The 25,048-nt window shown below is 40.4% G+C and overlaps 1 protein-coding gene across 1 annotated transcript in view; it reads right to left on the bottom strand.

The window, feature by feature from the left end:
- LOC139717318 (dynein axonemal heavy chain 12-like) overlaps positions 1-25,048 on the bottom strand; it is a 67,559-nt gene that overhangs the window by 23,563 nt on the left and 18,948 nt on the right. The window contains exons 22-47 of the mRNA XM_071628815.1: positions 24,415-24,544; positions 23,529-23,964; positions 21,097-21,342; positions 20,279-20,508; positions 19,450-19,633; positions 18,878-19,102; positions 18,286-18,468; positions 17,810-17,926; positions 16,896-17,084; positions 16,154-16,302; positions 14,965-15,103; positions 13,642-13,808; positions 12,575-12,767; positions 11,556-11,836; positions 10,524-10,784; positions 9,662-9,854; positions 8,613-8,774; positions 7,614-7,808; positions 7,024-7,157; positions 6,452-6,695; positions 5,527-5,703; positions 4,009-4,230; positions 2,908-3,121; positions 1,965-2,133; positions 876-1,023; positions 345-490 (exon numbers count right to left, since the gene is read on the bottom strand). Coding sequence (XP_071484916.1) covers positions 345-490; positions 876-1,023; positions 1,965-2,133; positions 2,908-3,121; positions 4,009-4,230; positions 5,527-5,703; positions 6,452-6,695; positions 7,024-7,157; positions 7,614-7,808; positions 8,613-8,774; positions 9,662-9,854; positions 10,524-10,784; positions 11,556-11,836; positions 12,575-12,767; positions 13,642-13,808; positions 14,965-15,103; positions 16,154-16,302; positions 16,896-17,084; positions 17,810-17,926; positions 18,286-18,468; positions 18,878-19,102; positions 19,450-19,633; positions 20,279-20,508; positions 21,097-21,342; positions 23,529-23,964; positions 24,415-24,544 — 5,134 coding nt within the window. The remainder of the gene's footprint in view (positions 1-344; positions 491-875; positions 1,024-1,964; positions 2,134-2,907; positions 3,122-4,008; positions 4,231-5,526; positions 5,704-6,451; positions 6,696-7,023; positions 7,158-7,613; positions 7,809-8,612; positions 8,775-9,661; positions 9,855-10,523; positions 10,785-11,555; positions 11,837-12,574; positions 12,768-13,641; positions 13,809-14,964; positions 15,104-16,153; positions 16,303-16,895; positions 17,085-17,809; positions 17,927-18,285; positions 18,469-18,877; positions 19,103-19,449; positions 19,634-20,278; positions 20,509-21,096; positions 21,343-23,528; positions 23,965-24,414; positions 24,545-25,048) is intronic.

Here is a 25,048-nt window from a genome sequence, read left to right as displayed (position 1 = left end):
ACCACATTAACTCATGTGGCCACATAAGAAAAATGAAATGGATTATCTGTAATGGATTAGCAAAATCAATTTTCTGCATTGAATAAACCAAAGTTTGCACGACATATCCAAACTGAAGGCTCTTCCATGCAGCCACATTCCAGCACTAAATATGGAAACATTTATATCTTGAAATCACATCCCCAACAAAGAAAAACAAACTTAGGAAAATCCAAGCACAAATAAAGCATAAATAAGAGAAGAAAAAGCAGTGAATGGGAGTAAGAGATGAAGTAAAAAACAATTAAGTACACAAAATGAGAGCTGCTCTACCAAACAACACACAACTAAGCTGGACAGCTCACCATCTCCTTGCGTTGTCGACGATGACACCATTGTCAATGGAGAAGTTATCTGTGGGGAGGCCAGCAATGTTCCAGGCGCGGATTTTGATCGGCTCGCCGAGGGTGTTACTCAGGGAGAACGAACTGGAGCAAGGAATTTCTTTCTCCTGCACGGACAATAGAGTAAAGTCATTGAAAGACATTCTTGCTATCACACTATTTTATTTTATGGGGCTTTAGGCCCTACTTGGTTTGTGATCCTAAAAAACATCCAAAACTCCTCTACATACACACATACACACCAAAATCTGTTTTTTCCTTAAAATGTCTTTTCATTTCATTGAACTTAAATGATGCAGTTACAAAAAAAATACATGAGCCTTTTTTTCTTTCAATCTGAATGGTCACAAGAGAAAATAAATCAGACATACCATGTTCCATGGTACGCAAAGATCATGATAATAAAAGATTGAGGTTGATGTGGTTTGGCAGTAGTCGAACTGTTACTATCGTCGTCTGAAATGCCTATAGTAGGAGGCTTGAACCACTGACCTTGCACACTGCACTCCAGCCATTAGTGCAGGTTGACCGGAAGGAAGAGGTGAACGCCCCCAGGTAGGCGATGACGCCTGAGGAGATCAGGACGTCACCGATGAGGTTGTCGTAGATGTCTTGCAGGTTGGCGGCAGCAATGGTCCATCTGAACAGAAAGGTAGATATGCAAAATCGCTTAAAATTGTCTATTTTCAAACAAAGACCTAAAACATCTTATTCCTCTATTCAGCACTTCTATTTCTCATCCTTACCATTCAATATTCCTTGCTTTGTGAGCCGTTATCAAAGCTACATTACACAATTACGCTAACTGCACAATAACACCAACTGCCTTGTCACACTGTTGAAACAATTGATCATATACATCAAAGTAGGTTTATTTACAACTTAAATCTCTGAAGACATCAATCGCTGAAGTGCCATAAATGAGATCAATTTAGCATTACTTAGTACACACATGTCTTAATACAATTATAACATCAAGCCCTGATCAGTCTCCACGACTTCATCTCCACTATGGACACTCTATCATCATGACATTCAAATTGATTCAGTGATAAAAGATTGCTCAAACTTGCTCGAAGCAAGCGGAATGAGTAGGACTAATGACTTGTGAGATATAGGTATATCTGCATGAGCCATGCTTCCCATAGCATGGTTGAAAACATTTTTTTTTTCTCCTTTGACTTGAAAGTAATGTCGTCAAATTTATGGGTGACAAATATAATTTTATGCAACTAAGACACTATTACTTCAGACACCAGCTATGATAGAATCAGATGCAAATGGGGCTTTCAGTAATCTGGATCTGGATTTAATACACTGAAAAACGTTGGATAATGCAGAGTATTATTCAGCACTGTGATGCACTAGGGAATGTGTACAAAGTAGCTAATCACAATGGAGGTGACCTTGGAGTGCATCCTTGAACATAAATGTATCAGAACTAAAGTGATTATCACAATCATATTGGAAAGGCATTGTAAATACAGGACAGTTTCATTGTCATCCGGAATGAACACACAATTTACAGTATGCTTCCCGTGAAGAAAATAGCCCCCTGAAGGGTTCCCCCCACCCCCTTACCTCTCTTTCTCGCCCCCGAGACCACCAATGAGCTTCTCCGCCCTCTCCAGCTTCTTGGCGCAGAGGTCCACCTGTTTCTCCAGCTGGTCCTTCTTGTCGGTCATCTCCTGGAACTGGTCCTTCAGGTTCTGCAGCCGGTCCTCCACTGCCTTAAGCTCCGCCCGCTTGGCTGTTTGGGGTTTAACAAGAGACATTTGCCACAATGTGCTTAATAGACATATACTGTTATTTCTTTTAAACTGTCATTGTTGCTGTGCCCCTTGTAGAAACATCAGTCATTGTCTAATATGTTGCTGCTGAGTGTTCGGAACAGTTTGCGCATTTATATGATAAGTACCACATTAATGAAGTATGTCTGTTACACATTCGAGCATGTAATGTTTACTTATCAAATTTCTGCACTTATTCAGTTTGACAATGATACAATAAAATCAAACATTAAATTGGATGTTTGGCATATATCTCAGTGGGTGAAAAATAATCAAAATCTAACTTTCTTTCCCCTTCTCAACCGTTCACTGTGGCTCAAAATGAACACAGCCTTAGAGACAATACATGTGATACTGCTGGCTTTATGGATGTGTGTAATGCTACTGTAAAACCAGACATTTTCGCATGCATGAAACATTTGCGAGTTTCATGAGGAGCCACAATTCATGAAAGTCACATGCATACAAAAGTCTTTGTCTACACAATCCAGTATGCCAACTATACTCATAATCTTTTCTTGGTCCGCAATTTGTGAAAGTTTCATGCTGCAAAAAAGGCCATCAGCTCCAATTTGCGAAAGTTCCATGCCGCGAATGTTTCTGTTTTGCAGTATGCAGTAATGATAAGATGTATGTGCTTTGAGCACTCTAACAGAGTGGATTTGGTGCTATATAAATCCATATTATAATCATTATCATTATTATGTGGACAGGGCATGGTTTCTCTCTCTTACCATTGAGGATTGACATGGTGGTAGCCAGGGACTCCTCGGCCTCCTTCAGTTTCTCCTTCTTGGGGGCCACCACCTTGGCCACGCGGTCGTACACCTCCATGGCCATCACCCACTTACACAGGCCCTCGGCAGCAGAGGAGGCTTTGACCACCTTGGCAGGGTCAAACTCGGGATTGGTGATGAACTCTGTGCGAATCTTCTTCATGGTAGGAACCTATTTGGAGTAACCACCCAAAAAAATGTGTATGAGTATAGACATCTATTTATTTTGCATGACCTACAGTGCAGTTTCTTTACCTAGGAGAAGATGCATACATTGATTCTTGCATTTCATGTCTATGAGTTAATAGTGACATTTCTTTTCAAATCTGTGAACCAGAACATCAGATAGTTATAGCATCCATTAAGCATCTATTTGTGTTAATTTCAAGTTGTGCTACCATGTATTGGTTGCAGTTTTCACTGATAAACTGAATGTACAGCAGACAATGCGCAGTGAGTGGTAGCTGTGAGTGGTAGCTGCAACATGGTACAGCCTGAACTCATAGTACCTCTTGGTTGAAAAAATTGAAAGGAATTGAAATAATTACATACGCTGATTTCAAATCCAATTTGAACAAACAAAAGATGTTTAGAATTATTGCTTAGAAATGACAAGAAGCACATGAAACATGATATTTTTCTCTTCTGCAGGACAATTAGAAGTTTTAAATAGGCCTACCTTCAGATATTGGTAAGTAGCTCTTCTTGCATATGAGAACTGACATTCATATAACATCTATCATTTTAATTGGGACATTTGAGAGAAGAAAGATGGATTTTAGGAAATTGATTGATTTAAAAAAAAATCCAAAATGGGGGTATGCATCCAGTGGTATTGCACAGCTAAATTACTCAACATTTAAGGCAAAATTGATGAGAAAAACCATACCATATTTCACTTCTATAAAAACCAGGCTCACTGAAACATGACATTTACAAGTATTTCAAATAAATGACATACCACAAAAACATGTCATAATATTCCTTGATAACCTCATTATGAATTTTTTTTTTTGGTCATTTTATTTGAAATGTAACAAAATAAAAATGCCTCTTTACCGGAATATTGTCTTTATCATAGGTCTTCAGCATGTTGAGGAAGTTCATGTCCCCGACCAATTTCTTGGAGGGCCCCCAGTAGTCCAGGATCTTTCCTCCAGTGCCCGCGGGGTCGTTGATCTTCTCCGGCTTGATGTCCTTCATGACGCAGACAGCCGACATGACCAGCTTCACGCCAGATGGTGGGTTCTTCATCGTCTTCACCACAGCAATGTCAGCAGGCTGCAAAGTACCAACAGGGCATGATGGGTTAAAGAAAAGGTTCGTAGCGAAAATAATGATAATGATAATGAATAACATTTATATAGCGCTTAATACTGATGTTTCTAAGCGCATTGATCCGGAAAAAGAAAAGAAAAGAAAAAAAAAGTATGACATTAAGATAAAATACAGCATTATGTAAATATACATATAATAATATAACATACAGCAGCAAAACAACATAATTAAAGTTGAGTAAACAGATAAGTTTTCAACGATGACTTGAACTTATCAACGTTATCAGCATTACGAATATGGAGAGGAAGTTTATTCCAGAGAGACGGGGAAATAACAGAAAAGGCCCTATCACCATAGCGGGTGCAGGTGCGGGGACCATGTGATAGTTGGAGAGTGGAGGAAGAACGAAGAGAACGGGTTGAAGTGGAGGAGCGGAAAGAAATTAAGTCTTTGAGGTAAGATGGAGCAAGATTATTACATATCTTGTAAACGATAAGGAGGATTTTGAAGGTGATACGTTGATGTATGGGGAGCCAGTGGAGGGATTGGAGAACAGGAGTAATGTGGTCAGATCTTTTTGTAAGGGTTACAAGCCTAGCAGCTGTGTTTTGAATTCTTTGAAGTGGTGCAACACTAGAAGCAGGGAGACCAACAAGAAGGGAAAATAAGTTACAAAAGACCCCAGACCTGACCAGAGGGTGTGTGAGATAGATAAGCCTTGGTTATCCCATTTAGAACAATATCCCAAATCCTACAACATTAGGGGTGAAAATAATTGTTTGTCTCATGAATACTTCTGGCAACCATTGACAGGTCGCATGACATTTCTATCATGCACCTGACAAGGCTCAGCAGCAACGAGCTATCTACAATTATTTTTCACAAGACATATCTTCACCTCCAACACTGTAGGATTCAACTGCTAAGGCCAATATCTTCCACAAATATCCCAAATGGTTGCAATTTTTTTTTCTTATATCCAGCCAAATTTCTATTCTCAGGCCCCCACAATGCGGCATTTCTTATTAAGGTAGCATGCTACTAGTTTGGACTACGAATACTTCTAAAGTCATGAACGTTAAAGTTAGATAATAATTCAATTTACCTCTACTTTCTATCAACACTTTGGGCATCTAACATCCATTGCAATACACAGGAGTTTTATCCGTATAGAAATCATTATAGCATAATACCTATGTCCCAGTTACTGTTTGTCAAACTATGCAAGTAATCATGTAAAGCTAGGAGCCATCCCTTTTATGGATCCCATGTCAAGAAAAAAAAAAAGGATGAAGATACCTTCAGGGTGTTGAGAGCAGCCAGGGCAGCCTCAAGCGCTGGGATGGCCTCGGCCAGATCACTCTCGCATTCATCCTTGAGGGCCTGGGCTGCGGCTGCTTGCTCATTGGCTGACGCCTCGTCTCTCTTGACAATCTCGCTTGTGGCCTGGACTTCTATTGACTCCTTGGTAATCACCTACACAGGGAGAAGAAACAAGGCATTCTCTGACTTGTGATGAAGTTCATGAGAGACATGTGAGATAGAGTTATTCATTGATGGTGTACCCGTGATATATAGCACAGACAAAAATTGCAATGGTCATGCACTAGAAGAAGAGAAGCACAAGTGCGTAAGGTGTAATTCCATGATAATCGTAATCATAATTATAATTGTATGAACAATGTAAAGTGTGAAATGTAGAAACTGGAGACACCAAAACAAAACAATAAAAGCAAAATAATCTCTTAATTCTATACAGATTTCATGAACATTTACTCCTACATGCACAGTTCTAACTCCAGCACCCAACCAAGTTTGCAAAGTTTAAGTTCTCGAAGTTTATGCAGTCTGGACACACGCAACTGAAACTTTGTGAAATCTGATCCGTCACAAGACCAATCCATTGCGGTACGTCCGAAGCGTGTGTTCATTGCAGTGCCTCCAAAGCGTGCATTCATTGCGAGGTATGTGTGTGCATTGTTACATCGCAATCATTAGCTGTCAGATGGTACACACTTAATTCTACACTATACTGCATATGCACATCAGTGACCCAAGCTTCGAGAACTGAAACTTCAAGAAGTTTGGCCGCCAGTGTGGATGGACGAGCAAAACTTTGCAAAGACTTCTCGAAGTTAAACTTCGCTATGTTTTGTCAGTGAGACCGTGGCTACTGGCTCCGTCTCCTGCTCTCCCGAACATGGGACCTCCATTTTCAGCTCACCTTCATCATCTTCTCGTTCTCCTCGGCGGCGACCACCAGCTTGGGCTGGAGTTCCTTCAGCTCCACCTGCATCTCGCCCACCTGGTTCTCAGCAAACTTCAGCTTCTCCAGGCCCACCACGTAGCGGCGCTTGGCCTTGGCGATCTCGTCCCGCTTCTTGCCCAGCAGTGTCTTGAAGGCCGAGATCAGCTCCAGGTACGAGGTCGGGGTCACGTAATTGTGTCTGCCGAGCTCCTCAAAGAACCTGAGAGACAGGAAGAGGGAATAGGGCAAAATATGACCATACTGGCTTAAACTCTGTCTCCAGATTATTTATCATGCAACCCTCTTTCGTATTACTTCATAGATTGAGCTTTTTTATTTTGGTGTATAGACTATCAGACACACTGAATATCTTCTTTCAGTTTGTGTTGGTACAACACATGGATAACTGCAGTCTATAGGGTCAGTGATTACTTTTGAAATAACAAAGCAGCCTATCTTTAAATAGAGTAGACCGGTATCCTTTTTCAAACATGGTGCAGAATGTTGACAGTCCATGATACGTGATTTCCCAAGGAAGATCCACTCACTTTTCAGACAGGTTCCTGGCACTCGTGTGGAAGCTTTTACAGATGTGGACCACGCTTCCACGCTCCTCCTCCTCCATCTCCACAGTCTCCAGGAACTTGTTGGCCACCCTCTCCAAGGCATCTTCAGGCCACGCCTAGCAACGGAGGACAATGACAGCAACAAAATTAATGCAGATAAGTATGTGGGAGCAGCTTGTGCAGTTTGGATTGCTTATGACAAATGATACACAACTGATGGACAGCATCGTACATGCTTACTGAATTTGATAACCTGGTTCTTTTTACACCAATATGCATGTAGACTGTACTGAAGTTTCTTCACAGATGTTGTAACACTTCTCAATGTTGCACATGAGTTAAAACTTTCCAAACCCCTGTTTAGGAACTCTTGAAGGAAAAAATCTCGTTCAACAAATTCATACATCTCACAAAACCAAGAATGACAAAAAGAAAGGATAACTAAAAAAAAACAACACCTCACTAACTACTGAGTCCACAAGAAACTACATTAGTTTACAGCTAGTTTAACTTAATGAAGACTACTGTATCTGACTCATTGAATCTCCCTGCACACTTAAGTTTGGACCAACCTGAAACCAATCAATGGTGCAGCAGTTGATGAGGGAGGGGAACTGGCGGAGGCGGTTCCTGAAGGTGTTGCCGATTGGCGAGAAGGCGATGATGATGTGAAGGTTCTCCTTGCAGCGGTTGACGAAGAAGGCAAAGAGGGCGAGGGGACTGAAGTCAGCGTTTTTGTCGCCTGCCTGGGCAACTGGCCTGACAGCCTGTGATTTGACGGAAGTGGGGGGGGGGGGGGGAAGACAGTGATTACATACCACGATTCCACAGCAGAAGACGTATTGAAAAGCTCATTCAGTGAAGTCATTTAATGAGATCACTCAATTGCAATATATCCCCACTAACAATAAATAAAGAAAAGAAGTTTATACAGTGTTGCAGTATATATGCCACAGATTGTACAAATGTTAAGCAGGATGCAAATTTTCAGTATGGACTTCAATGCATGTACTTTGGCTAAATCATTTGTCCTTTTCACTTCATGATCCATAAGATGTGACAGAAGTTGTCATGCATGTTTGTATATATTTCATAATTTTTTATTTTATCTTTATAGTAAAATTTTTCTTCATGGAGGTACAGAGTTCCTAAACAGGGAGGAAAGCATAATTTGATTAAAGAAAGATATTAATAAACTTTATGTGAACTCACTCTGATGTTATGTTGTAAAAGTTGAAGTATTCATTTACTTGAGAAACAGTTTACTTTAAAGAAGTGCATAAAAAACAACAACAGTACCATGGTAACAGGTTACATAATGTTGAAAAAGATGACTGCCTTCTCTCTGTTAAGATGATAGATGAAACGAAATTAACTAGAAAGCAAAATAAAGAACCGGGAAAAGGCAAAAAGGAGCCCCATTTGTAAGGCCTTGAGTAATTCTTGAAATAATTGTAATCCAACATAATCTAAACTGGAGTCACCGCAGCAACAACTTATTATGCACAGGTCTGATTGGCTATTGCTAAGCTGTTGCCATGGTATCACCAATGTGAATGAAGCCTGCTCACCTCAAGAAGCTCTTGCTTCTCGTCCACGGCGTAGAGGTTTGGCACCTCGCCCGTATTGAGGAGGTTGTCAATGTCCTCAAGGAAGGACTCCTCCTTGATCTGTGTGTCTGTGATGAGGAAGGCTGTGGGCTTACCCAAGGCACCGGCATTTTTCAGCAGGGACTATCAAGGAGGCAGGAGCAGGGTGCACAAGTTTAGTTCCGCAGTCAAGGTAGATGGTTATCACTTTCCTTAGATTTATATTGTGTACGTTACCACTGTATTGCATGCATCTCACAGAAGCTGCTATAGCTTAGCTTTGGTATAGAAGGCAGACTGTGATGAAGGAATGTGAAAGCGCTCTTTGCTAGCAAGTGCAACTTAAAGGTATTGTATACCATTGGGGACAGTGAGTTATCACATTTGATGCATATGTGTAGGTCAGTTGTATCACAAAACATCTTACCATAGAAACATTTTAGCAATAAAGTCTAAAATATAAGGAGATATCACAATTTTTTCAATAAACCATAACTGTAGACGGTTTATTCTGGAAACAATTTTATTATAACTATTGTTCACATTTTGTATATTTAACAATACCTAACATTGATTATACTGATTTACATTTGTTGTTTCTATCCCTAACTCACATTCTAGAACTATTTTGAAGCACCAAAGCTGGATTTTTGTTTCATCTGCAAATGGTAAATAATGCCTTTAACATCGGAATGACAAAAGTTTTCCTCAGTTCACATTTTATCTCTTTGACAGTGTAAAATTCTATTTCAATGTGTACATACATCTATAATCAATATCAGGTGAGATCACATTTGTCATTATTCCATTATCGAGAAGGTGAAATCAAGTATGCAATGCCTAATACTACACACATATACAAGGCGAGCATCAGTTTATGGCAATTCAAAATTTCTTTTGGGAAGTTTTGAAACAATGCTCTACAATAATTTCAGGTGCAATAAAATCATACAAGTCTGTAAGCCATGGAGGCTATGAATAAATACCACTAAAGCTGATGAAAAATGACAGTGTCATCTTCAACAACTCACCTTGAGGTCCTCCCGCCATTCGTTCTTGCCATAGCTCTTGGAGATCTCCGGCTGGAAGAGGCTGAAGCCGGCCATGTGGGCAGCCAGTCGCGTGAGGGACTGTCGTCCGCTGCCTCCTACACCCACCAACATGGCGTTCCCTCCTGGCTGCTTCAGCACTCGACTGATGCGGGACAGGTGCTCCAGAACATATCTGTAATATCACGTTTCAACAGAGACATGAATAGTTAATTATTGTTTGCTTAAACCGATACCATCACAGATGTTTCTCTGTCTCATACAATAAGAATGGACACATAACCTTACTTGATTGCTTTGTAATACTTGTACTTGTTGAAGTGCCCTTTAACATGAAAAAAAAAAAAAGTAGTGAAGATTTTCCCCAAGGGGTAAGTGACAACAGCTTATTGTATGTCAGCATAAGCCATGCTTTGCTTCCAAAAACCACCGAGGTCCTAATTTTCAGCATGATTCCATCAGTAGCTCATACGTAACTTGTTCTTGTGCTATCACAACCATCATCCTACCATCGGTATCAGAAGAATATCAATAAAGTACATTTTCACTGAGGTGCACTGTACATCTGAATTCATTACTTTAATCTATGAGAACTACCCTCCCCCCAAACAAACAAACAAACAAACAAACAAACAAACAAACAAACAAACAAAACAAAACATTAACTGACTCCATTGAGGAAGAAAGGTCAACTACCACACTGCCTTCAACCTGGGTATTTAAAATATTGGGAGTGTTCATGGCGGAGGAGTTTCCGGGGGTGGGGGAACCATAATATGAGATTTATAGCTGACGGAGGAACACAATTTGGAGTCAGGCTCTGCGACACAAAACAAAGGCTTACCGGAAGATGACAAGGTTCATCCCGGTCTTGTGCATCTGGTTGTACTCATCCAGCTGGTACTCCACCACCTTGTTGAACTCCTCTACCGACTGCACCTCCTCGTACACCTTGTCCTCATTCTCCGCCTCGGGGTTCATGTAGTCACCGAACATCAGCGAGCGCATGTTGTCCTGCTTGATACCCCGCTTGTCCGGGTCCAGGTGCTCGAAGACTGCCTCGAAGCTGTCCTTGAAGACGTCCTTCACCAGGGTCTGACACAGTCTGTGAGATTGAGGGGGGGGGGGGGAGGTCGGAGGTCGAAGGTAAAGAAGGTGAGCATTGCTTAGAATCAAGAACAAGGCATCCTGCTGCTTCAATGGGATCACACATGAAGATCGATGGCTGTCAGCATAAATCATGAGAACTGTTAGGTCTTGACGTCTTACAACCAAGATAATATCACCTTCCTGTACGTGCATTGCCATTGAGGGTTACCTAATTTGAAGGGCTACAGATTTTCTTGCAAAAAAAAAAAAAGACAACAAAACATCTAATATAACTGGTATGCTACATCCTAAAGAGAGGAAGATAGATGCTTTCAAAATACATGTGTACTCGAAACGATGTGATATTTCCCCTTGGTTGTTTCCTACTTACGAGCTGATTTTAGCTGGTTACCTGTCCCATTGACTTAGTGAAGCTACCATGGGATAAATCAAGACTGACTTTCATTCTGTAGCCAACAAGGCACTTTATACTACACAAATTAGAATTGGACCAATCAAAATGAAAAAGAAAACGAATGTCCCAACAAAACGTTGAACTATCTCCAGTTATACTGAAATAGTGACTACCCCTTTCCTCTCTCAGAGGGATTGCTTATAAACAGTTGTGTACTTCAAGAAGATGTTAGAACCATTCCATGACCTTCTACTGAGTACTGTTTAAGGACCATCAGTGGAAATATCACACAAGCGAGCAATGTATTGAGGGTGCGTGTGTCTGTGATAACGAGGGCAGCAAAATGACGATGACAAATAAGCCAAGACTCACTTGAACAGCCACTCCCTGTCAGCGTCGTCGATGAGGCGGTCGTAGAAGACGCGGAAGACCTCGTGCACCCAGAGACGCGTGAAGGTGCGCTTGTTCTCCACTGCCTGCTTCTTGACGAGCAGCACGCCGTTGACGACGCGGGCAAAGTCGCGCAGGTTGAAGGTGTAGTGGGATTTGGCCGGCGTGGGCAGGAGGTTGGCCATGGCCTGCTTGTACACCTCCATGGTGCCAGTCACCACCATGTTGCCGCAGGTGAAGATTTCTGGAGGGAACTCGTTGGCCTGATGGTTCACAAGACAAAGATCAGAGTAAGACATTTCAGCTCTTGATGGAAATTCTGTTTCACTTTACTTCTAAAGACTTCAAATGCAAACTTTAGATTTCCAAAATCTATAAATATCATCAGGATTGACAACTTCAATTATGTAACAGATCCTCACATTTGGAGCTATTTGTTCCAAAATAGACCTAGCAAGTATGAGTAACATCATGACGTACAAGACGAGTATTTTGAGATTTAATGTAAACTGATAAACAGTTATTCAAACTTCCAGCACTTCCATTTGATTACTATTCATATAAATTGCAAGCAATTTTACTGATTTGTTTAATTCTATTATTGCATTGTTAGCTAGATCCAAGACAGCTTAATATTCACATCTTGATCTACTGCAATGCACCACTAACTTCACTGAGAAAATTTGAAAAAAAAACCCACATTATTTCATAACTGTGACAGAGATGGCTGATAACAGACCATGGCCGGAATTCATGAAAGCAATTTAAAATTAAATCATTGTTCGAATTTCGTCTGCAGACTGCAACTAATGCAAAACAAACATACCTTGCATATAGTATTTGTGTGTAACCGCTGGATGTCAGTTGCGGTACCCAATGTGTTTAGACATACATTTATGCAATCAAAATATGCATAAATCTACAGACTAGATTTGAATTGTCTCTGTGATTCTAGTCATTGTATATTCTAAAATGAGGAAGAGGAGCGGACAGTGACTCACCCTGAGGTAATAGCTAACGATGGTGGTGAAGATCCGCTGCATGGTCTCGTCATTGAAGGGCACGATGCCGATGACGTTGAAGTGACGCAGGAACCGGGGCGTGATGGGGTTGCGGCCCCCTCCCGGTGGGCCCATGGCACACAGGTACTGGATGTCGATCAGACTGATCTTACTGGTGTCCTTCTTGTCATACCTAGGTCGGCAAACACACAATCATGAATCATGATTTATACGGGTGATTAAATATAATTTACTCCATTACAATTCTTTGTAATTACTTTCCATAATTTTCTTCTAAGATTTCATTCATTCAATTTCAACAAAACTAAATTCATTTCCATCAACCTCTCCATTTTGATATCTCAGACAAGTGTTCATTGTCTGATGAAATCAGATCATTGCATCAAAAACAATATTCAAATCACTTATTTCTTCAAAATATAATCAGTATTATTTCAAAATTTGATGGAAGTGACGGCATGTGCTATCAACTCTGAATACAATACTTCCCATTTATAAAATGGATGATTCAAACCAAATTCAATAGATATGAAAGAGAAGCATCAGACTAAGAAGACTATTTGGTGTATGTGTACACACTTCTCCTTTGCCAAGAATTAAAATGCATTTTTCCCCTCTTATGAGTAAGACAAAATCCCCCTTAGAAACAACAATTTTTCAAATCAGCATAATCTTAGAATTAGTCTTCACTAAAAATTGTGGTGAATGCATTAAATACAAGCTTGTCTTAATGCTCTTGTAATATCCCTAAATTTTCAAGAAGTTGTAGACATAAACATAAGCCAGCATACAAGGGATGCAACATATAAAAACAACTTCCTGTCTTCCAGAAGGCTATTTTTTGGTAATCCATTTCTACTCTGATTCTATTTTTTCCTACAACTTTCAACCACCATTCTAAGAAGCATTATACATTCAAAATGTGATGCACACATCATAATCTCGTAACAGAAACTACAATATATCAATGCAATGTCTGACAGTCTCCAACTTTGGGGCCTACAGTCGAAGTGAAAGTGAGTCGAATGGACCGCAAACAAACTGACCAGTTCTTGTGGTCAAAGTACTGTCGCAGGAGCTCGATGGGCGGCTGGGCTCCATACACCTCCCTGGCAGGCATGTTGAGATCGTCCACAAAGATGACTGACCGCTTGCCCATGGGTGGACCAAACACTCCCTTCCGTCTCTTGTCCAGCTTGGACATGATGATGTCCTGCGGATTTACAGCATATTTAGACACCTCAGTATAGTGAAACTCGGACAACTCAGGAAATCAATGTTGAAGAAGATAGATTATGACCCATAAGAATGAACTTTAGCTAACAATACCACTTACTTCCTGGTACTTAATGCCTCATTTTACTGCCCTGATTCTATGTAGAATGTGCCAAACAAACTTCATCACATTTGAATAAAAATAAACTAAACTTAGATAAAACACACACACACACACACAACTCCAACGGTGTTCTTGACAAACCGAAAAATCATTGCATAGTGTAGGTTTACAGCATATTTTCATCAAAGTGGTCACATGAGAACTACTGTAATGGCTCCAGTTTGACAGTAAAAAATTTAATCTTCACATTATGTCTGGATTAACTTTCTGAGGATTGTGCCTTCAAAATTCAGCTGCAAACTACATTTGGTAGTCTAGTCTCTGGCTTGGGTAGGGTTAAGATACTCCCTCCTCGAAATCAAACATAGCATACCTGTAAGTCTATGTTTGTATAATTGTCATTCTTTTTAGCAATTTTTCTTTCCTTCAATATTTAAGCGATATGTTAAAGGCTGTGTACAGTACTGGTCGAGGCGAGGATTTAGCTTTTAATGTTTTGCGAGATATTCAGAAACCACTCTATGAGATGTCAAAGAGCATACAATTCTAAGGGGTTCAAAAGTTTATTTGATGAAAATCGGTTTTGAAATGGCTGAGATATCCAAAAACAAGGTGAAACAAAGAGATCCTAATAAAAGGTGTGGCCTGTCACCTTTTATTATAATCACTTTTTTTGGATATCTCAGCCATTTGAAAACCAATTTTCATCAAATAAACGTTGAATCCTTCTTAAAATTACATGCTCTTTCATATTTCATTAGAGGTTTCTCATTATCTCACCTAGGAATGTTCAAAACATGAATCCCCACCTCAACCAGTACTGTACAGTCCCTTTAATTGTTGTTATTGTATTCTAAAGTTGATGTATGTGTTTGTTTTTAATATGTTCCTTGCTTTGGTGAAATAACGAAACTTGAAACTTGAATTTAAGTATATGTTTCTTCCAAAAGCCACATTGTACATGCCTCTGTATCTGGGGTTTAATGAAAGCAGGCTGCTGTAGTTTGATAAAATTCTGTCGTCTACAAACCTGTGTCTGGTTGGCACTGGTCTGGGCTGAGAAGTTAATGAAGAGAGGCAGGTAGTCATCCTTGGACAGGTTGTTCATCAGCTTATCCTTGACGTACACACTCTTGCCTGTACCGGTGGGGCCAACAAATAGGATAGCCCTGGTGGCAGAGAGCCAGGGAGATTTTTATTGAGACACGACCCCAAAAACAACAACTTCAAACACATAAAACAAGTTTAACACCTCTTAGAAACAAGTGGACATTACCACACTCTAATGATTACTGCCAAAGAACTATAGCTCATTTATGATTTTAAAAGAAATTCCTTTGATATCAGATCTAAGAAATAAAATGTATTTGAGGGAAATGGTTTTACAGTTTTCAAAATTTTGTTCAAGTAAGCGAATGGATTGAAACAATTCCACCATCATCATTATCTTGCTCTAATAAGGAAAGCAGTGAGAGTGGATGTCTTACTTTACTACATGATTACAAAGCAGTACAGACCACCATTGTTTTTATGCAGCAAGAATATCAGAATTAGATAAGTTATAACTTAGCAAGAATATCAGAATTAGATCAGGTATCACTTACAGGGTGTGTACAGTTCTGGTCACGGTGTAGATTTAGCTTTTAACATTTTGCGAGATATTCAGAAACCATTCTATGAGATGTCAAAGAGCATGCAGTTTTAAGGGGTATCAAAAGTTTATTCGATGAAAATCGGTTTTGAAATGGCTGAGATATCCAAAAACAAGGTGAAACAAAGAGATCCTCATAAAGTTGTGGCATGTCGCCTTTTATTATTAGCACTTTTTTGGATATCTCAGCCATTTGAAAACCAATTTTCATCAAATAAACGTTGAATCCTTCTTAAAATGACATGCTCTTTCATATTTCATAAGAGGCTTTTCATTATCTCACTTAACGTTAGGAATGTTCAAAACATGAATTCCTACCTCAACCAATACTGTACAGTCCCTTTAACAAACCATGTAAATTGTGGAATAACTCCAAGATCTAAAGACTTAAACAAACTGCCACTACATAAATCTGCTTTATATGGATCATATCTATGATTTGTCACTGGAATCATATCATAAAACTGGGCCAGGTTTTGATATTCACTGCATAAGAATCACTATCAATAGAGATCTGATTCAGGCTGATAGGAAAATGCGTGGGCTATAAGCAGTGAGTGTGTTTTACCTTTCTCGTCTGATGGCAATGTCCATGAGGTATGTGTAGCGAGCTGTGTCCATGGTTGGCACGATGATCTCCTGCACTTTGCGGCCTTGACCGATGTCCATGTTCCGGATTGTGTCATTCCAGTGTGTCCATTTGCCCCTGGCCTTGTACTGATTCAGTCCATCAAAAGTATACGAGGATATCAATACGATACATTAACGTATGCATTGCATATGGAATCGTGTCTGTTACATCATTCTTTCATATATTCCTCTCTTCTCTCAATAATCCAATCAAGATCATGATGAACAAGAAAATTCTCAATCCTCAATAGCCTATTGACTCTTCTTACTTACTTAAGTTCAATAGCTGCTATTCCACACCAACCAAAACTTAAGTTCAATAGCTGCTATTCCACACCAACCAAAATATCTAACTCAATATCTAAACTCAGAATCTTCCATATCCCTCAAAATGATGATATCATCTTGCCAACCTTGTAACTAATACGAGCTAACATGTCATTCCTTTGAAATCACCAATTTTTTCCAGCTGTATCTATGATCTGATCGCATAAAGCAACAACCACTCTGACTTATTGCAGTAATGGATGATGCTGCAGTTGGTTTTAAAGTCAAGGTAATAAATAGATTGCACATCGCATTCCAATGCATCAATGATTTGGGATCACTGAATTTCGAATAAATCGCCTGTTGGCAACTGGTCTACTCGAGAGGGCAAGGGCCGAGGAAGAGAGACTCACCTCAAAGAGGTAATCGTAGACCATCCCTTCAGGGGGGAGGGGCACATCCAGCTTGCCAACCTCTGGTGGGATGGGGTGCTCCTCCGCCTTGCCCGTGATCATGTCTCGCATGTACAGGTCGAACTTGCTGCGGCCGTCGTTGTCCGTCGTGCAGCCCACCGACCAGATGATGGAGAAGAGGAAGGTATTCTGGGATTGCAATGAGGAGGATTTGAGAACTTATATGACATTCTTTCCCAAAACATACAGTACTGAAAGAAAAAGTTCAGCAACACAAACTCCTATCAAGTATCATTGCATAACTTCTGCCTGTGTTATCTCATGTGTGTTTTCACTTTTACGGGAAATAAAGTGATGCAGAAGAGAGCCAGTATGCACACACTCAAAATCTAAACACGAGAATACATTGGAAAACTCCAAACAGTTAAAGCTGCAGTTGCATGATATTGAAATATCTCTGATTCCCAATTCTCTATGTTGAAACTGGCAATTATTCAAGCTGTATTTGAATTCTGAACCAGAGGCAAGCCATCAGTCTATTTCAAGAAAGAAGTTATTGAAAGTCTTTGAAAAAGCTTTTATTGAATGGAGGTCTCCCCAGTGTTTCACTTCAACCAGCCCATAGAAACTTGGTAAAGCTACAAACCTATGCTATGTAGGATGATGAAACATTGCCATCAACATGTGCACTGGTCTAGAATAGTCCTTAATAAACAATTGATGCAAGGAAAAGTAAAGAAAGTTACCAACAATGTACAGACAATGTGCCGAACATTTAAAGTTCCAGAGGGTGATTCTTGTTTGTAAGTGTATACACAGACCATTGAACTACAAATGTCTATGGCTTTGGGTTGAACTAAGTCTTCTAAACAGCACATTTCACCGCTACGGATTTGAATCCATGCCATACTTACAACGAGCCAAGGCTTCATGTTCTTTGGGTCACAGTTGGCCAGGTTGTCGTCCATGAACATCCTCACGAAGTACATCAACGAGCGTGCCATGTTGTTTATGCTTGTTGCCACATATTCCTGGAACAGAACATATCCGTGAATTTGTTAATTGCATTTACATATTGTCACAGTTAATAAAAAATATAAACTGATCAAATGATATAAACGATGAAATGATATAAATGAAAATATCCAAAGACACATGTAAACTTTACATATACTCAAGAATTAACTTTGGCTGCTATGACTACTATTCCATTCAAGAATGAACTTTGGCTGCTATGACTACTATTCCATTCAAGAATTAACTTCTTGTACTTGACACTAATCTGTCATCATTCTTTGGCTCTGAATCAATCAAGTGGCGAGTATGACCTGACACAGTCGCAGCTGTCACAGTACCTCAAGAAGCATGGATGGAATGTCTTCAAACCAACCTTGCAGTTCCTGCGGACGTAGTCGATGCAGGGTTCGACGAGCCAATCAAAGAGAGCCTTGATGAGCGGGAGCTCCTTCTGTAGCTCCTCAGGTAGTTCATTACACCAGGACTTGAAGACCGGGCGCCAGCCGAGACTAGATGGCTCCAGGTAAATCATGCCGCAACGGCTCACAGTAGCAGGCTATTGTTTGTTTGTTGTTGTTGTTGTTGTTTTTTTTTTGGGGGGGGGGGAGGATGTAAAGGAGAAAAGTAATGATGAATTCTTTTCTATTCTTGTTGATAATGTGCAACTTCTGGCTCATTTCTTCTAATACATCCTAGTTTGAATACCAAATCATACTTTATACCTAAATAGATATAGAAGGAAAGGAAACACAGGAGGAACAAAAAGTTGAAGGCCCTGAAATATGACTGGTTTCTAACGAAGAATGATAACAATGAAGGAGTTATCAGTGAGGAGGGGAAAAAAAAGAGGAAGGTAACCTTTCAATAACAACAACGCTCAATGTTGAACTGAGGGCAAAAAGAAAAAGGCAAATAAAGCAAACCAAGAATTGGCTAGAGTCTTTATTTCTATAGTACACACTCACCGAGGCCTGTGAGAGATCCATAGTCTCAAAGATGAGACTCATTGGAGGTGACATCTGGATGATCTCACCGCTCATCAGACACAGCTTCTTGTTGTCGTCCAGCACGGTGTTCATACTCTCAATCCAAAGTGTGTCGATGGGACCGTCAAACAGCACCCACTTGCGGTCGGGCGTGTCCGTGGAGGCAAACTCGCGGAAGGTGTTGGCCACAATTCCATCTGTCCACTGAAAGGATTAGAAGAAGAAAATGACATTCAAAATATTTACGTACAGTCAAATCATGATAACTACAACTACAATTTTGCATTAGAACACACTTTCCTTCATTGAACTGAAATCTACATTGCACCAGCCCTTTACTGAAATACTGCAGACACGTTTAGTGTAAATATATGTTGCAACATTATGCTAGAAAGAAAAAGGAATGAATCGACTCTGCTTAATATGTACATAGAATAAATAAAATGATCTGGCTTTTATTGTGCTTATAAGCCAGAGTTACATACAATGGCATATAGACATCATGGGCCACAACAGAAACATATTGCCCTAAGGACACTGAATGATCATACCTCGTGGGATACTGGGTCAAACTGGCCAAAGAGCTGACCCATGGTAACAGCCTTGGGGTTGACTGTCCTGTGGATGACCTTCTCTTCCTCGTTCAGACCCTTCTCATTGAGGAGGGTCAGTGCGTCAGCTAGCACGTGGAGAACCTGGGTTTTACCGGCAAAGGGCTCGCCAACCAACATGAAACTGGCAGAAGAGTGGTGGGGAAGGGGGAGAGAGTATGGAAAGAGTTCATTCAGGTGACCAAGGTTCATGTCAGGTGCGCCAAAAGTTGTGTGCTCTTGGAGAAAAATTTCTTGTACCCTGATTTTTTAATTTATGGACTTTTACCTCAAGTTTGTCCTTTCACAGAACTATGCTCCAGTGGCACTCCCTCAACTTCTTGATAGGCTTTTTCATATAACATACATGTACAGTTCAATCATTATTAACCAAGGGGTGTCATTTATTCTTCATTTCTTTTCCAAAAACTGCATTTACTGTTTGTATGTAATGTTGCGGAAATAATAATTTGGACACACACAGAAACGCCCAACAGAACTTCTGTCATCAATTCAATATGCATTCACTGTAATTTTATGCTACTTGTGATTGTGAAACTGCGGTAAGTACTAATTTAAAAAAATAGTGAACACATTGGAAGAAAGTTTTGCAACAACACCTAATCAATGCTCCTTACTATCAAAATAGTTCTATAAACTATCTCACGATAATCATAACAATACATGATGAGGTCCCATGCATGATTTCTCAAAGGGCACCATTGCACTTTCCGGATTCTGTATGCATTGCCTACATCAAGGCACGTGCCGCCATGACCTATGACCTCACCCATGTCGTACGATCATCATCTCGTAGGTCTGGATCAGCTTCTCCTTGAAGCTGTCCACCGGCTGGAGGTTCCTCTTCTCGCAGATCTCCAGCACCGCCTCCATGAAGACCTGGTAGTCCGCCTTGGGTAGGGTGATGCCCGGAAACAGGTCGGAGATGATGCCCTCGAAGAGCGGGATGTCGTGGGACAGAAACTTGGGCAGGTTGACATCAATGATGGATCGGAGCAGCTGTTGGTTGGAGGAGAACAAGACAAAGGGATGGTTTAATCTTCCAAGGTTATACCTTGTTTTAAATTTCAGATCATCCAGGACAAAAGAGAACACTGTCAACCAAAACATATCTTGAACCTGTTGAGGACAGGCTGATTTTGGTATAACACACATTTCCCATAGACACCTGCCCGAGTATAATCACGACTCGTCCTCGACGGGGTTAAATCATTGGAGGCCTAGACACATGCTATTGAGATGCCCTAAAAATCCCCCTTCAAGGATATGTTTGTAAATTGACTGCCCAATTAAAAGTAAACAGTATCTCCTTGGTCTATCATTGGACTAATTATATCTGACCCGTAACACAATTTACCAAAAAAAAAAAGGTACTGACAGATGCAAGAAATGTAAATCAGAGACAGTCATTTGCCAGATCCGAATTTCCTTCTCACCATAGTTTCCTCTTTTCAACTCCATTCAACTCATTCCCCAAATGACTGAATGATGGCACAGCAACTTCTCCTGGATTTTCTCTCTTAAGCCTTGCCAATGCTTAAACCATGAAGACAAAGAAAACTAGGCAGCAATCACTTCCAGACTTACCAGAATATCCTCATTCTCTTCAGGAAACTTCAGCTTCAGGTTGCCAGCTGCAGCGAGCACAGCCTTCACGGCCCTCATGCCGTAGTCGTAGTGGAACTGGGAGGACAGCTGCTCCGAGCACAGTCGGTACGTGGTCACGATCTTGACGGATAGGTTCCTGGCATCGACAAAACCATAGGAGTAGAGCATGATCTCTCCAATCATGGCGTAGTCGGGAACCATCATCGCCACCGTTCTGAAGAGTACCTGAAAGTGTGAGAATGTACGTGTGATTTTACTTGATTACTGGTAATAGTGATGTCATTGTGACTTGGCAGATATTTTGACCACATAAAACATAAGTTGAGATAATGCAAGGAATGTAGGTTTTATCAAATGATATCTTCATTTGATGATTTTTTTTCTTTGTTGCCTTATGATACTAAACTGTAAATTCTGCATGTTCTGCAGGAGATTTTAGCCTTCCTTTGTTCATATACACCTTCCTTTTTTATTTTCTATTCAGACACACACATACACACACACATACACATCTATAACTTCATTTGTCTATTCAGTTTATGAAATAGAACAAGGAAAAGTATAAATTACGCGGTGCGTAACATATGTCCCCGCCGGAAGTAGCATTTAGTGGCAAAATGTACAATATAGGTAAAAAATCAAGGTCAAAGGTCAAAGAAGTCAAAGGTCAAAATTCTGTGTAAAAGTTTTGAAGCCCTCACCTAGTGCCATCACATAAAGCAAACGGAATCGAAATCGGGTTAGAAATGGCGAAGGAGTAGCATTTTGTAGCCAATGTACAATATAGGTCAAAAATCAAGGTCAAAGGTCAAAGAAGTCAAAGGTCAATATTCTGTGTAGAAGTTTTGAAGCCCTCACCTAGTGCCATCACATAAAGCAAACGGAATCGAAATTGGGTTAGAAATGGCGAAGGAGTAGCATTTTGTAGCCAATGTACAATATTGGTAAAAAAAATCAAGGTCAAAGGTCAAAGAAGTCAAAGGTCAAAATTCTGTGTAGAAGTTTTGAAGCCCTCACCTAGTGCCATCACATAAAGCAAACGGAAGTGAAATTGGGTTAGAAATGGCGAAGGAGTAGCATTTTGTAGCAAAATGTACAATATAGGTCAAAAATCAAGGTCAAAGGTCAAAGAAGTCAAAGGTCAAAATTCTGTGTAGAAGTTTTGAAGCCCTCACCTAGTGCCATCACATAAAGCAAACGGAAGTGAAATTGGGTTAGAAATGGCGAAGGAGTAGCATTTTGTAGCAAAATGTACAATATAGGTCAAAAATCAAGGTCAAAGGTCAAAGAAGTCAAAGGTCAAAATTCTGTGTAAAAGTTTTGAAGCCCTCACCTAGTGCCATCACATAAAGCAAACGGAATCGAAATCGGGTTAGAAATGGCGAAGGAGTGGCATTTTGTAGCAAAATGTACAATATAGGTCAAAAATCAAGGTCAAAGGTCAAAGAAGTCAAAGGTCAAAATTCTGTGTAGAAGTTTTGAAGCCCTCACCTAGTGCCATCACATAAAGCAAATGGAATCGAAATCGGGTTAGAAATGGCGAAGGAGTAGCATTTTGTAGCCAATGTACAATATAGGTCAAAAATCAAGGTCAAAGGTCAAAGAAGTCAAAGGTCAAAATTCTGTGTAGCAGTTTTGAAGCCCTCACCTAGTGCCATCACATAAAGCAAACGGAATCGAAATCGGGTTAGAAATAGCGAAGGAGTAGCATTTTGTAGCAAAATGTACAATATAGGTCAAAAATCAAGGTCAAAGGTCAAAGAAGTCAAAGGTCAAAATTCTGTGTAGCAGTTTTGAAGCCCTCATCTAGTGCCATCACATAAAGCAAATGGAATCGAAATCGGGTTAGAAATGGCGGAGTAGCATTTTGTAGCCAATGTACAATATAGGTCAAAAATCAAGGTCAAAGGTCAAAGAAGTCAAAGGTCAAAATTCTGTGTAGAAGTTTTGGAAGCCCACACCTAGTGCCATCACATAAAGCAAACGGAATCAAACTCGGGTTAGAAATGGCGAAGGAGTAGCATTTTGAAGCAATACGTACAATATAGGTCAAAGGTCAAGGTCAAAGGTCACAACTGAAATTTTATGTAGAAGTTTCAAAGCTCCCATGTAGTGCTATCATATAAAGCAAACAGAATCAAAATTGGCTCATAAATGACAGAGAAGTAGCAAATTGAACATTTTGATCACACACGGACGCACGGACAGACGGACGGACGGACGGACACACGGACACACACACGTACGGAGCCCGTTTCATAGTCCCCTGCTCGAATTCTTTCGGCGGGGACAACAAGCAAGCAAGCACATTGCTTACACAGTGGGCCTACAATTGTGTAGCCAGACATCAAAATCACTTAATAAACGAGCTTGCCCAATAAACACTATACAATCCACAGCCATATTTCTACCTTCAAGTTATCTGGCAGCTCCGAGCGACCCGCATAGCCGGGGTTCATGGTGATGGCCACGAAGCAGGATGGGCGCAGCACCAGCTCGGTGCCCTCAAAGAGGAAGGTCTCCACGTGGGCCTGCACGGCCCGCTGGATACACAGAATCTGCTGGGCCACCACGGACAGCACCTCCAGCTCGATGCGGTTGAACTCGTCGAAGCAGGCCCAGGCGCCGGAGCTGGCCAGCCCCTTGAAAAACTTGCTCATGGCCAGGTAGTCGAGGCCGTCGGAGCAGTTGAAGACCACGCACTGGACGGCCAGTGCCTTGGCCAGATCCTTGGTGGTCTCGGTCTTTCCCGTGCCTGCTGGGCCCTCGGGGGCACCGCCGAGATTGAGGTGGAAGGCCCCGACCAAGGTGCGGTAGCATCGATCGGTGAGAGGTGTGATCACCAACCTACAAAAACATACCCAAAGAAGTTTTCACTAACACCAAGTATCTAATAACAAGATATCAACAATTATCTTCCTTCATATTGCTGGCAAATTAAGAAGTAAAAACAACCCTAGTTTTATGTGGTCATCAAAGTCTTAATAAGTCAATAATTCTTTTTTATCTTAGTGTGGTGCTATGCTTTCAAACCCCATTTCCAACTAAATGATACCGAATATGAAAATGATAAACAGGAATCATAAATGTTTTACCTTTAAATCACAGTATCAATCAAAGTGACCTCACAAACCCTTATCCTTCAAACATCTAGAAGAACACATAAGGATGATTTAGCCTCAATGATACTGCAAAAAAGTGAAAAAAGAATTAGCCTTGATTTCATGGGAAGGCTAAAAAAAGGGGCTATGTTTTGATGTCCTGCAGATGTTTACATAGTAAACAGGTGTACATTACCTTCCTGAGTTTCCAAGATACTCGTTGGCGTATTTGACAGTGGCGTTGGTGATACGGACGAGAGTGTTGCTGTCCTCCCAGTAGTAGCGCAGCTGGGCCAGCCAGTTGAAGTCACTCTCAGCACTGACACCTATTAACAGGAACGAGCAAACGATTTCACCAGGTCACATCTCAAAGTTTTGAATAGTCCATAGACAGTCCCTTTGATACTTTTCATGCAGTATGATTACTGTAAAAGTAGACATTTTTTGTGGAAGTATTTTTTTCATGCTAGGCTGGGTAAGATGAATTTTGCCTGTTCTTAATTCCATGGGATCAAGATATAAGATACATGTAATGTTACATACAACAAACAAAATATTTGTGTGCTTTTATTTTCATGCTGGTTTCATGTTGAGTAGAATGTAAAAAACTTTACACACTGCAAAAATATATACTTTTTCAGTATCAGTGACAAGCTGGAAGTGACCTGTCTTGACATGGTAATATTTGTATTTCATTTGTTTTGTCTGCTAGTTATTTTTAATTGCTCTGAATCTATCAAAAACTTTTATCTCATGTCAATAAAAAGTTATGAATACATGACGCACCCATTCCCTCTCCAAGTATCATTCCTCAGAGTGCCTGCAGTTTG

Source organism: Diadema antillarum, unplaced genomic scaffold, assembly GCF_040938485.1.
Source record: "Diadema antillarum isolate AM-2024a unplaced genomic scaffold, OU_Dant_1.0 scf00000074, whole genome shotgun sequence".
Taxonomy (NCBI): Eukaryota; Metazoa; Echinodermata; class Echinoidea; order Diadematoida; family Diadematidae; genus Diadema; species Diadema antillarum.
The sequence above is the reverse complement of the archived record's forward strand: the minus strand, read 5'-3'. Positions and strand labels throughout refer to the sequence as shown.